The sequence below is a fragment of the Dromiciops gliroides genome, chromosome 4 (assembly GCF_019393635.1).
Source record: "Dromiciops gliroides isolate mDroGli1 chromosome 4, mDroGli1.pri, whole genome shotgun sequence".
NCBI classification, from domain to species: Eukaryota; Metazoa; Chordata; class Mammalia; order Microbiotheria; family Microbiotheriidae; genus Dromiciops; species Dromiciops gliroides.
This window is the reverse complement of record NC_057864.1, coordinates 422,303,111-422,314,869: the sequence shown is the minus strand read 5'-3', so window position 1 is coordinate 422,314,869 and position 11,759 is coordinate 422,303,111. Positions and strand designations below refer to the sequence as shown.

The following is an 11,759-nucleotide window of genomic DNA, read 5'->3' as shown; positions in this document are numbered from 1 at the left end:
GGCATTCAGTACCTTTCATAACCAGGCCCCTTCTTACCTCCATAATCTTTTTGTGCCTTCTTCCTCTTCTTTTTTGCCAAAACTGTCATTCAGTAACACTGGTCATTTTGCTGTTCCTCAAACTAAATACTCCTCCAGATGGTGGATATTTGTCCCCCCCCCACTAGAATTATCTTCCTCCTCATCTCCAACTCCTGATTTCCGTTGCTTCTTTCATGTTCCAGTCCAAATCTCACTTTCTACACTTACCCTTTGCCTATATCCCTTAAGGCTAGTGCTTTTCAAGTATTGATTATCTTCCATTTGTTACATATACATTTTATTTTGCACACAATTTATGTTGTTACGTATACATTTTATCTGTACTCAATTTTCTCATCCATTAAACTGTGAGATGCTATAGAATATAGACTTTTTATTTCCCTTTTGTATCCCCAGTACTTTGTCCAGGGCCTGGAATATAGTAGGTGGTAAGATAATGCTTGTTGACTTCAATTCACAAATAATTGGATGCATGGAGTAAGAGAGAAGAATCAAAGATGGCTGTAAGGTTTGGAACATAGAAGCCTTAAAGTATGCAGATACTGTTAACAGCAATGGAGAAGTTAAGTAGGAAGGCATATTTTAAGAAGGAAAATGATTTCAGTTTTGGAAAGGTTTGTGCCTTGTTTCTCAGAGACCCAAATACCACGTGTAGAGTTGTGTTCATGAATTTATAGTGATTTTCCAACATAGATTACTAGAAGCATGTCTGAGCTAACCTAAGCTGAGTGGGTTTGATTCTGTTATCTGGGGAGAACTAAGTATTTAGATGCCCTCAATAAACTGATTACTAGGGGGCAGCTAGATGGCGCAGTGGTTAAAGCACTGACCCTGGATTCAGGAGTACCTGAGTTCAAATCTGGCCTGAGACACTTGACACTTACTAGCTGTGTGACCCTGGGCAAGTCACTTAACCCCCATTGCCTAAAAAAAAAAAATAAGCTATTTACTAAAGGCTGTAAATGTTGTGATTGCAAATGCAGGAAGTAAACAATAGACTTCTAGCTTTAAAAGTTGGGAAAAATAATTAAGAGATTGTAAGAATGTGACCCTACTTCAAAAAAAGTTAGGGAACATATGTTATTGATAGATGCTATAAATATTATTTAAAATATATGGTAATGGGGCAGCTAGGTGGTTCAGTGGATTCAGGGGGACCTGAGTTAAAATCCAGCCTCAGACACTTGATATTTACTAGCTGTGTGACCCTGGGCAAGTCACTTAACCCTCATTGCCCTGCAAAAAAGTTAAAATATGTATATATATGTGTGTGTGTATACATATGTGTGTGTATGTATGTATGTATATGTGTGTGTATGTGTGTGTATGTGTGGTGTGTGTATCTATCTATCTATCTATCTATCTATCTATCTATCTATCTATAGAGAGAGAGAGAGAGAGAGAGTTACTATCCCCACAAAGGAAGAACAGCTAAGTATGATAAGAAAAAAAAGCTGAATATGAAAGAATGGGTCAGACATCTGAAAGAATAAATAAATATCTAAAGCAGTTTGGAAAGGAATGAAGGGAATGGGAAGTATAATGTCAGAAAGATAGTAGCCCTGTAATACTATAAAATGTCCTCAATAGTGCCAGAAGATTTCCACAAAAGATCAAACAATATGTTGAAGTGTATACATGTATAGATATTTTAATATTTGAATGTGTCATTTTCCTCCATGATGGAATCAGCAAGGCTTTATTAAACACTTGCTACTTGCCAGACTGTGCTAAGTATTGGGAATTTAAAAACAAACAAACAAAAACCCCCAAAAAGCAAAAGAAAACCAGTGCTTAACCTCAAATGACTTGCATTTTAATGATGGATATAATATATCAATTATAACAAGAAAAATGTAAAATAGATGGAAGATAATATTAGTGGGGATAGCAATAACAGCTGATGGAACCAGTAAGGCCTTCTGGGGGACATGGTGCTTGAATGAAATCTTAAGGGAATCCAAATATTCCAAGAATTTGAAATAGAGGGGGAGATCATTCCAGAAACAGCTAGTACAAAGATATGGAGAGGGATTGCGTGCTATATGAAAAGGGGACTAGAATTTAAGAATATGAGAAAGATAGGAAAATGGCCAGATTGTGAAGAGTTTCAACTACCAAACTGAAGACTTAATAATTGAACCTGGAGATAAGTCAGGTTCTCCTATTTTTTTTTTTTTTTGAGGGAAGGAAGTAATATGGTCATACCTACACTTGGGGAGAATCACTTTGATGGCTCCGAGGAGGATAGGAGATACCTAAGTCAGGGGAACCAATTAAAAGGCTATCATAATGCTCAGATGAGAGATATTATGGCCTAAATATGAACAAACAGGAACTTTCCACCTCCTGTCCTAGCTCCTATAATTCTATCGGTTTTCGCCTACTTCTAGGTGTATCTCTCACAGAACACATCACCGCCTGCCAAAAGATTAAACCTTAAGGGACAATCTTAATTGGTCCCTCTACAGACCTCTTTCCAATCATTGATACTCTCTGCTTTTTTTTTTTTAATGAACAAGGCAATTTATTAGTGAATCCGGTGTGGTCTGTCCTAATGTTTCTTGTTGGCAGCAGCCACCTGTCCGGCGATTCTGTCCAGGTCTCTCTGTCCCTGAGGTGTCAGCTTCCGGCCCCCATCCTGGTCCTTCTCCACCATCTTGAGGCCTTCCAGGGCCTGCAGGACCCTCCTGGCCACGCTCTTGGAACCTCTGCTGAAGTGACTGGGCATGACACTGTTGCGCTGGCGCCCGCCGTAAATCTTGGTCATGGATCCCACCCCCGCCCCGCCTCGGAGGTACAAGTGGCAGGCGGTGGAGGCAGCGCGCGTGTAGAACCAGTTCTCGTCATAGGGCGCCAGCTCCTTGTGCTTGGCCAGCTTGACCGTGTCCACCCATTCGGGGACTTTCAGCTTCCCGGACTTTTTCAGGAAGGCAGCCAGGGCCCGGACGAACTCCTGCTGGTTCACGTCCTTCACCGTGACTCCGGGCATCGTGCGGGCTCCGCGCGGCCAGCCAGGGGAAAGGGGGAAACCGATACTCTCTGCTTTGACTCACTGCTCTGTGGTTAGCTAATTCCATTCCCTTTTACATGACCCATTTCACTGCTTATGAACTCTCAGTTGTTGGTGTACTGTTCACCATCCTCCTCTCAAAACTGCAGTTTATGGCCAGTATACATTTATGTTCCTAACCCTCCCATGGAGGTCAGCTAAAATTTTTGTCTCGTATTTCACAGAAGAAAATTGAAGGGATTCACCAAGAGTTCTCTTTTCTCCCCTCATCCTCATCTAACATCATTCACACATCTTTCCCTAATATCTTTTTCCCCCATTTACTCTTCTCTTAGATGCTTTCTCTTTGTCATGTAGGACAATTTAAATAACACAAAGCTATTCTGCACCTACCAGAAACCACAGGATATATGGGATGTGTTTTAGAGAGCACCACCATCTTCCCAGCCATCTTTCTTTACCACTCTGCATCATGTTGGCCACCCTCTCCTTCTTGATATTCTCTTCTCTGGGATTTTAAACAGATCTCTCTCTCTCTCTCTCTCTCTCTCTCTCTCTCTCTCTCTCTCTCTCTCTCTCTCTCTCTCTCTCTCCCCCCTTTCTCCCTCTCTCTTCCCCTCTCTCTTCCTCTGTGTGTGTCTTTCTTCCTCTTCCTGCTTGTTTGATTGTTGTTTTTCTATTTGTTTTTCCCCCTCAGATTCCTCAGTAGGACTCTGTTTTTGGTCCTCTTTGCTTCTCTCTTTATATTATTTCTCAGTGACCCCATAGACTCCTATGATTTTAATTATCATCTTTATGCAGATGTCTCCCAGATCTATAGCTAGCCTTCGTTTTTCTCTTGACCTTCAGTTCCACATCAACTGCATGTTACACATTTTGATCTGGGTGTCCCATACACTTATCAAACTCAACATGTCCTAAAACAGAATTCATTACCTTTCCCATCAAATCCACCATCTTCCAAAGTAGTAAATTTCATCACTGTCTAATCAGTTACCCAAATTCACAGTCTTAATGTCATCCTCAGCTTCTCATTCTAGTTCATATCACACTTTCCAATCACTTGCAAAATCTTCCCATTTCTATAGTGCTACATCGGCTCTCAAATCCACCCCTTTCTCTTCATCCAAATAGCAACTACTTTAGTTTGGGTCCTCATTATCTCTCACATAGACTAATGCAATAACCTCAACATTCTCCTTGACACATGATTCTCCCCATTTCAATCTATTCTTCATATAGTTCTCAAAGTGCATATCTTACTTCACCTCTCCCCTCCTCAACAAACTCTAGTAGCTTTCTATCACTTCTAGAAGCAAAAATAATGGACAATATAATGTCAACCTATCTTCCTAGCCTAATTACACATTTTTCCTTAATATACTCTTTAGGTCAATGAAAGTGATATTTTACTATTCCTCATGCAAGGCTTTCAATTTTACATTGGTTAACAATTTTTACATGAGTTCTGTTCTTGAAATAGACTCCTTATTCAACTCTGCTTCTTCAAATCACTAGTTTCCTTCAAGACCCATCTCATATGTGACTTTCCAGATTAAACCTTCCTCCTCCAAAGCTGTCAAATTACATCTATTTTGCATTTTTTTGTATTTTGTATTGTGTTTTGTTAGGTTGGATTAGAGAATTTTCCAAAGAGTTGGATATACATTCTGACCACTAACCGAGGGACATGTGCTCTGGTCCCTTGCATTACCCAAAGTCTCATGATTGATCTCTTGATCTTCATAACTGAGGTGGAATAGAAGATAATTAATTATAGAGTAAAGAAGATTTTACAACCCTATGAATGCTATAAAGGTTGAAGGACATCTCCAGTCTTTTTCTGTTCAGTTGGATATCTTAGGTCTCTACCAGTTCTCCCTTGGAATTTTAGCTCTGCTTCAGGAAAGCCTGGGATTGAACCTCAAGTACTCTTTTGCTTTGTATTTCTTTCTGAGTATAAGTTGGTAAACAATGCTACTGAGTTATGGATATTTTCATCCTTTATGGATACTTCCTGAGTTTAAGGTCCTTTCTGTCAAGTTAGAGTTGCTTCCTACAACAACACTTCTTCTCAAAGGAGATGACCGTATATAGGATTATCCAGAATCACAAGGGCCAAAGGAAGGCTGCTTGTGTAACCAGGAGATCAATACTTTATTAGCTAACTAGTCAAAGGTCTGAGTTGAAAATGAATTATGCCTTGTTGTTGTTGATCCTTCCTTTTCAAAGAGGACTAATGATATCAGCAGTGATGTATTGACCTTTGCATGAATTGGATTTAAGTGAGGCAGAGTTGCCCAAAGTTATAAGCCTCACTATCTCTTCCTGAATCATAAAAGTCCAGTGGTGAGACAAAAGTCAGGATGGATGACCTTGGTGTTTTTGATGAATGACCAAGCTCTAAGGGCTGCACAGTGCTTCCTTCAGTTGCCTTCGTGACTGTTGGAATAAATTGTTCTCATCTGCCTATTCTGCCAGGGGAAGTCTTCACATGCTTGGGGTAGATATCTCCCTAACTCATCAACTGATCTGAGGCCTGATGGGTTACTTTCAACCTGGCTTTGTACATCTGCTGAGATAGTGTAACTAGGGTGAGACCACTGGATATACTATAGCTTCTTGGAGCTACAAATAAGAGTTGGATGGAAAGGTGTACACAGAAGGTGAATGAACAACACTGGAAAGGGCTTGACAAGCCCTCATACCAGAGTTGCTATTTTTCCCTGAATATTCCATACATCTCAAATTATTTCTTAACCAGTCCCCAAAGTACCTTTATCTTTCAGGGGTATTATAATAATGATGGTGATGGGTTACTGCTTAACATTTTAAGTGTTTGTTACTTTTCCTTTAAGCATCTTTTGTGCATCAGTTCTTTCTGTTGTTGAAGGAATTAAGTAGTTATTTTATACCAGGTACCTATATTGAATGCCTTTCCTGGAAGTCCTGTTGAATCTCTTTGGGGGAAGTTTAAGTTTTACTTTAGAAATTTTCCTTGTATTTCTGGGATTCCACTTGCAAGTGGTGGCAGCATGATCCAGAGAGTGGAGGAAAAGCCTGTGTTCCTCTGTTGAGTCAGCACTTTTAGGATTTAGCCTGCATTGGGCCCTATTAGTTCAGGGTAAGATCCCCTGGAAGGAATGGCAGCCCCTTGGGCAGTAGGTCACGTGTTGTTTTCCCCCTCCAAATAATATAAGCTCCTTGAAGTCAAGGATTGTTTAATTTCTATTTCTGCATTCCCATGTCCTACCCCGGTGCCTGGCACACAATAGGCATCTAATAAATAGTTGTTGATGAGGGTAAGGAAGGGAAATGACTTGTCCAGAGTCACACGGTTTATTAGCAAGCTTGGGAACCAAGCTTGAAAGATATGCCTTCTGATCCCAGGACCGGTATTTTTTCTACTGCATCACTGCTGCCTCAGAAGAGAATGTCTTGCATAAAGCAGCCACCCTGAAAATCTTTGTTTGATTAAAGTAATGAATAAAGATCTACTTCTGTATTTTTGAGGAATCACTGAAGACGTTAGGGATTGTGAGCCCTTAGGGTGACCCATGACTTCGGAGTGAAGGAGGGAGGGTGGCACACGTTGTTCCTTAAAAACAGAAGACTTCCCTGAAGGGTGCGGGAACCCTTCGTACCTGGCTGCCACCGCCCACTTACCTCTGCCTCACCCAGCTTTCAAGCAAACACTCTTCCTCCCAGCTCTGCTCCTATCTGGTGCTGCATTTCCCTCCCAACTCCCCAGCCAACCTGCAGAAGGCAAACAACTTGCAGGCGGTCCCTGGCAGCAGTCTGTCCTGCTGACCTCAGGTCGGGAATCGGGGGCGGGGAGGGGGCAGGCTGACCCCTCCCCCGATGCCTCTATTTTTCAAGGCCTGGAGTGCCCCGCGGGAGAGGCGAGATTGCTACTCCCTGGGAGAGAGCAGAGAGCAGAGAGCAGAGAGCAGAGAGCAGAGAGCAGAGAGCAGAGAGCAGAGAGCAGAGAGAGCAGAGAGCAGAGAGAGCAGAGAAGCGAGTGAGCGAGCCAGCACCGGGAGCAAGCCAGGGAGCTCGGGCAGGCAGCACCGCCCACAGGGGGCGTCGCCGTTGGGACTGCCGCTCCGCCTCCTCCTCCTTCCCCTGCCCTCGCAGTTTTCCTGTCACTCGCTTTTCGGAGGCGAAGACGCCGCTGCTTTCCAGGAGGGGTGAACAAGGACCAAAGGGAGGGGGAGGATTGTCTCTGAGCGACTGCCATGGCTCGAGTACTAAGCAAGGATCCCGTGGACATTGAGGTACAGCGCACTAGCTCAAGGATAGAGGTTTCCCCCCTCAACTGGAGACGGGAAGGAGGCACTGGCTGGGGGGCGTGTATGTGAATGTGTGTGTGTGTGTGTGTGTGTGTGTGTGTGTGTGTGTGTGTGTGTGTGTGTGTGTGTGCGTGCAAAAACGTGTATCTTTAAGCGAGAGCAAGAGACAGAGACAGAGAGACAAGAAAGACAGAGACAGAGCAAGCATGGAACAAGTAGCAGAGATCCAGAAAACTTTGACTCAGCAGCACATCTGGGGGGGGGGGGGTGCGTTGGCTAAACCGCAGAGGGCTATGGGGAAGCCAGCGTGGGCACTGACCCAGACAGTTAGAGAGATGAAAGTTCAAGACTGGGCAGTGACATGTGTAGCTTTCATCTGCTTGGCACTTGATTCTTTGTTGTTTGCGGAACCAAGAACTGTGGTCCAGTGCAAGCTGTGTGACAAACTCAGGAAGGGAGTGGGGGAGGCGGGCAGAGGGAAGGAGAGGGATGCGAGGAAGGGCTAAGCCAACCACCTCTTGGGGCTCACAGAAATTGTGGAGGCACACTTCCGTGGTGGATCTGGACCTGGCTGCTGATGTACTTCCCTCCTCTCCCCTTGTTCTTCGTGCACTTTGGAAAGGTGGAAGGTGGGATGGACTGGGGAGAAAGGATAAAAGGGAGGGTTGGGCTGCTTCAATAGCTCAAGGAATAATGTAACTCGGGAAAAATTTCAGGATTTGTAGAATACACTGCAGTAAGGAGGGGCATGGGCAAACCTAGCCATCTCCCACCACCATTCCTCCTTCCTTCCCCCTTCCAATCCATTCCGTTATAAATGCAGTAGGTAATGGACTGTATTGAAGTAGTCATTTTCTATTACCTTTACTTGCTGATGAGAGGGGAAGCCCTTTTAATCTCAAATAGTCATAATTCAAGACTTTATTGACTCTCGTTTATGCTAATGACATCTAGGGACTGGGACAAACAGGGTTCTTTAGATTTCTAATACTACTACTCCTTGAGGGAGGGAAGGAGGGAAAGAGGTGTTATTCCCCTCATTCTTCCCTTTTTCTTCATCTTTCAGAACTAGCAAAACGAAACTCTTTTGTCACTTCTATGGAATAGTTTTTCTATACTTAATGCAAAACAAATCAGAACTTTTTAAGCCACCTGTTTTCAATACAGTTGCATTCTCTACTTGCATCTCGGCTTGTATCTAAGGGAAACTTCAAGTCTCTCCTGGGTGCTCATTGGGATTATTCCATCCAGACACTCCTCCTAAAGTAACATTTAGTTACTTAACAGTGGATCTTGTAGAAAGCTCATTTCTTGATATTCTCTGTTTTGGACAGAATCCTAAATCACATGGTGACAGGGGGGAAAAAAAACTCAACCTTTTTCATTATTAGAGTTTTGTTTTTCTTTCAAGGACTAGAACTTGTGACTTATTTTCCTAGTTCCCTATGTTTTACAAAGCAATAAATCCATCTGTGTATAATTTATTTGGGGGGTTTGTGGGGAAGGCAACCCATCACTGTTATCTGCTTCAGAGTTGAATGTCATAGGGGAGGGGGTACTTTATTGCAGTGTTTTATTATCATCTTCTGGTTAATGTCTTTCTTTCCTTCTTTCTTTTCTTCCTTCCTTCCTTCCTTCCTTCCTTCCTTCCTTCCTTCCTTCCTTCCTTCCTTCCTTCCTTCCTTCCTTCCTTCCTTCCTTCCTTCCTTCCTTCCTTCCTTCCTTCCTTCCTTTCTTTCTTTCTTTCTTTCTTTCTTTCTTTCTTTCTTTCTTTCTTTCTTCCTCCCTCTCTCCCTCCCTCCCTTCTTCCTTCCTTCCTTTTCAAAATCCTTTGAAGGCAATTACTTCATTTCTTTGAGGAGAAAGATGCCAGTAAAACAAATGTAACTAGCTTTATCTCACATTGTCCCAACTATGCCATAACATTAAGTATAATGTTATAGAATGGTAATAGAACTCAGTTAAATAGTGATTTTTCAACTCCATTAAATAGTTACTTATTAAACTTTTATTCAGACAGTGAGTCAATCAGGAAGCATTTATTAAGCTCCTACTAAGTGCAAGATACTGTGCTAAGCCCTGGGGATATAAAGAAAGGCATAAAATACTCCCTGCTTTCTAGGAGCTCACAGTCTAATGGAGGAAACAATGTGAAAATAACAATGTATGAACATGGTATATACAAGATAAATAGAAAATAATCTGCACAATGAAAGGATTGGTAAAACTTTCTGTAGAATATGGTATTTTATCTAGAACATGAAGATAGCCAGGAGGCAGGGATGATGATGGGGAGCATCTCAGGTATGGGGGATAGCTGGAGAAAATGCCTAGAGCTCAGAGATGGAGTGACTTGTTCTAGGAACAGCAAGGCAGACAGTGTCATAGGATGGAAGAGTTTGTGTGGAGGATATAAGGTACATAGGAAAACCAGAAAGGTAGGAGAGGGCTATGTTTTATTTTGTTTTATTTTTTGTTTTGGTTTGGTTTTGTTGTGAGGCAGTTGGGGTTAAGTGACTTGCCCAGGGTCACACAGCTAGTAGGTGTCAAGTGTCTGTGTCTGGATTTGAACTCAGGTCCTCCTGACTCCTGGGCCCATGTTCTATCCCTGCACTACCTAGCTTCCCTGAGGGGTATGTTGTGAAGGAGAAATCAATTTTATATTTGACCCTGGAAATGATAGGAATACCCTAGTGTTTATTGAGTATGGGGGAATGTATGAGATAGTCAGAACTTCACTTTAGGGGGATTAATTTGACAGATGAATGGAGGATCAACTATAGTGTGGAGAAATTTGAGGCAGACACCCATCAGAAGACTTTTACAGCAGTCCAGAACTGAGATGATGAGGGACTGCCCAAGGGTGAAAGAAGTGTCAGAAAAGAGAAGGTGGCATATATGAGAGATGTTGTGAAGATAAAATCCACAGGACCAGGCACAAGATTGCATTATGGGGGTTGGTGTGAGAGACAGTGAGGCAGTCAGGATGACATGTAGATGGCCAGACTGTATAGATGAAGAAATGGAGAAAAACAGTATCTATCCTCAAAATATCAGGGCACTAAGATGGTTCCAGAGTGCAGATTCCAGGCCCTAGAATCAGGAAGACTCATAGTCCTGAGTTCAAATCTGCTCTCAGACATTTAGTAGCTGTCAGAACCTGGGCATATACTTAACTCTGCCTCAGTTTCCTCATTTTGAAAGTGAACTGGAGAAGGAAATAACAAACCACTCTAGTATCTTTTCCAAGAAAACCCCAAATGGGATCACAAAGAGTTGGACACGACTGAAATGACTGAACAACACCAACATTAGAAAAATCTCCAAAATCCTTATGTTTTACTACTATTTTATAGAACATCACATTTGTTAAAATAAATGATCATTAGAAAATGCTGCCTGTCAGAGTAAAGAAAGAACTGGACTCAGAGTTAGGAAGCCGCAGGCTCAAGTTATGTCTCTGAGACATACTAGCTGTATGACCCTGGGCAAATCACTTAATGCCTCAGTTCGTTAGACTGTCTTAAGATATTGCTTCAGAGCAGGTTGTGGTCTACCATTGTTAAGTGAGGATTTTCATATTGCAATTTCCTATACCAATGAAATAACTGATCTGATCCAAATATATATTAAAAGCAAGGGGTCAAAGTCAGCATATTTGATTTACTATTATGTTCTAGCCACATCCAAGCTCCTTCTCAATAAGATCATGCATCAATTTCAAAGCTGAGGCTTCAACAATAATTGCTTATTATACACAATCTATCCTTTTTCCTCCTTTGCTGAAACACCTTTAAAATCCTTCAAGTATAGTTCAATTTCCATTCATTGTTTTTCAATAACATCTATAATTTTGTGCCAGTCCACATTTCCAGCCTCCTCTCAAACAACTCTCACAGATTTGGTGTGCTTCTCCTCTGGATCCAGAATGTATCCCTCTGTACACATGCTCATAATTCTTGCAATATCCCCTAACACCCCCTCTCCCTGTTAAATTCCAGCTCATCCTTTAAAGTCCATTACTATGCCTTATCAAAGCAATTCAAACAGACACTTGCAAATACAAAAAAGTGGCGCAGTCCTTGCCCTCAGTGATCTTATAGTCTTCAGATGGTATCTGGACTGAGCCTTGAAGGAGGATGATCATACTCTAGGGTTAGATGATGATCCTCATGCTGGCTGGAGTTTGCAGGTTCAGACTGGGATACAACTAATAGTGCAGTTTGACTCAAATATGAAGTACAAGTACATGGAGGAGAGTAAGGCTAAGGGGAAAAAAGCAGATGCAACCATGTGGTAGAAGGCATTCAATATATGACTTAAGGATTTGTGCTTTGTTCTAGAGAAAATAGGGATCCACTGAGGAATTTTGAGCAGGAAAGTGACATGTTCATCTGTGTGTGAATTTGGCA

General features: G+C 42.1%; 2 protein-coding genes across 2 annotated transcripts in view; one reads left to right on the top strand and one right to left on the bottom strand.

Moving 5' to 3' along the window:
• Positions 1 to 2,555: 2,555 nt before the first annotated feature.
• On the bottom strand, positions 2,556 to 3,069 carry LOC122755947 (40S ribosomal protein S19-like). Its single transcript, XM_044004914.1, has one exon. The coding sequence runs from the start codon at positions 3,032 to 3,034 to the stop codon at positions 2,597 to 2,599; it is 438 nt and encodes a 145-aa protein (XP_043860849.1). The 5' UTR covers positions 3,035 to 3,069; the 3' UTR covers positions 2,556 to 2,596.
• Positions 3,070 to 6,987: 3,918 nt separating this feature from the next.
• DPYD (dihydropyrimidine dehydrogenase) overlaps positions 6,988 to 11,759 on the top strand; it is a 1,058,206-nt gene continuing 1,053,434 nt past the window's right edge. The window contains 1 exon segment of the mRNA XM_043962696.1: positions 6,988 to 7,332. Coding sequence (XP_043818631.1) covers positions 7,294 to 7,332 — 39 coding nt within the window. The 5' untranslated portion in view covers positions 6,988 to 7,293.

Bases quoted from the DNA above. Each gene is read 5' to 3' on its own strand.
- LOC122755947 (XM_044004914.1), bottom strand. From the start codon at position 3,034: ATGCCCGGAGTCACGGTGAAGGACGTGAACCAGCAGGAGTTCGTCCGG.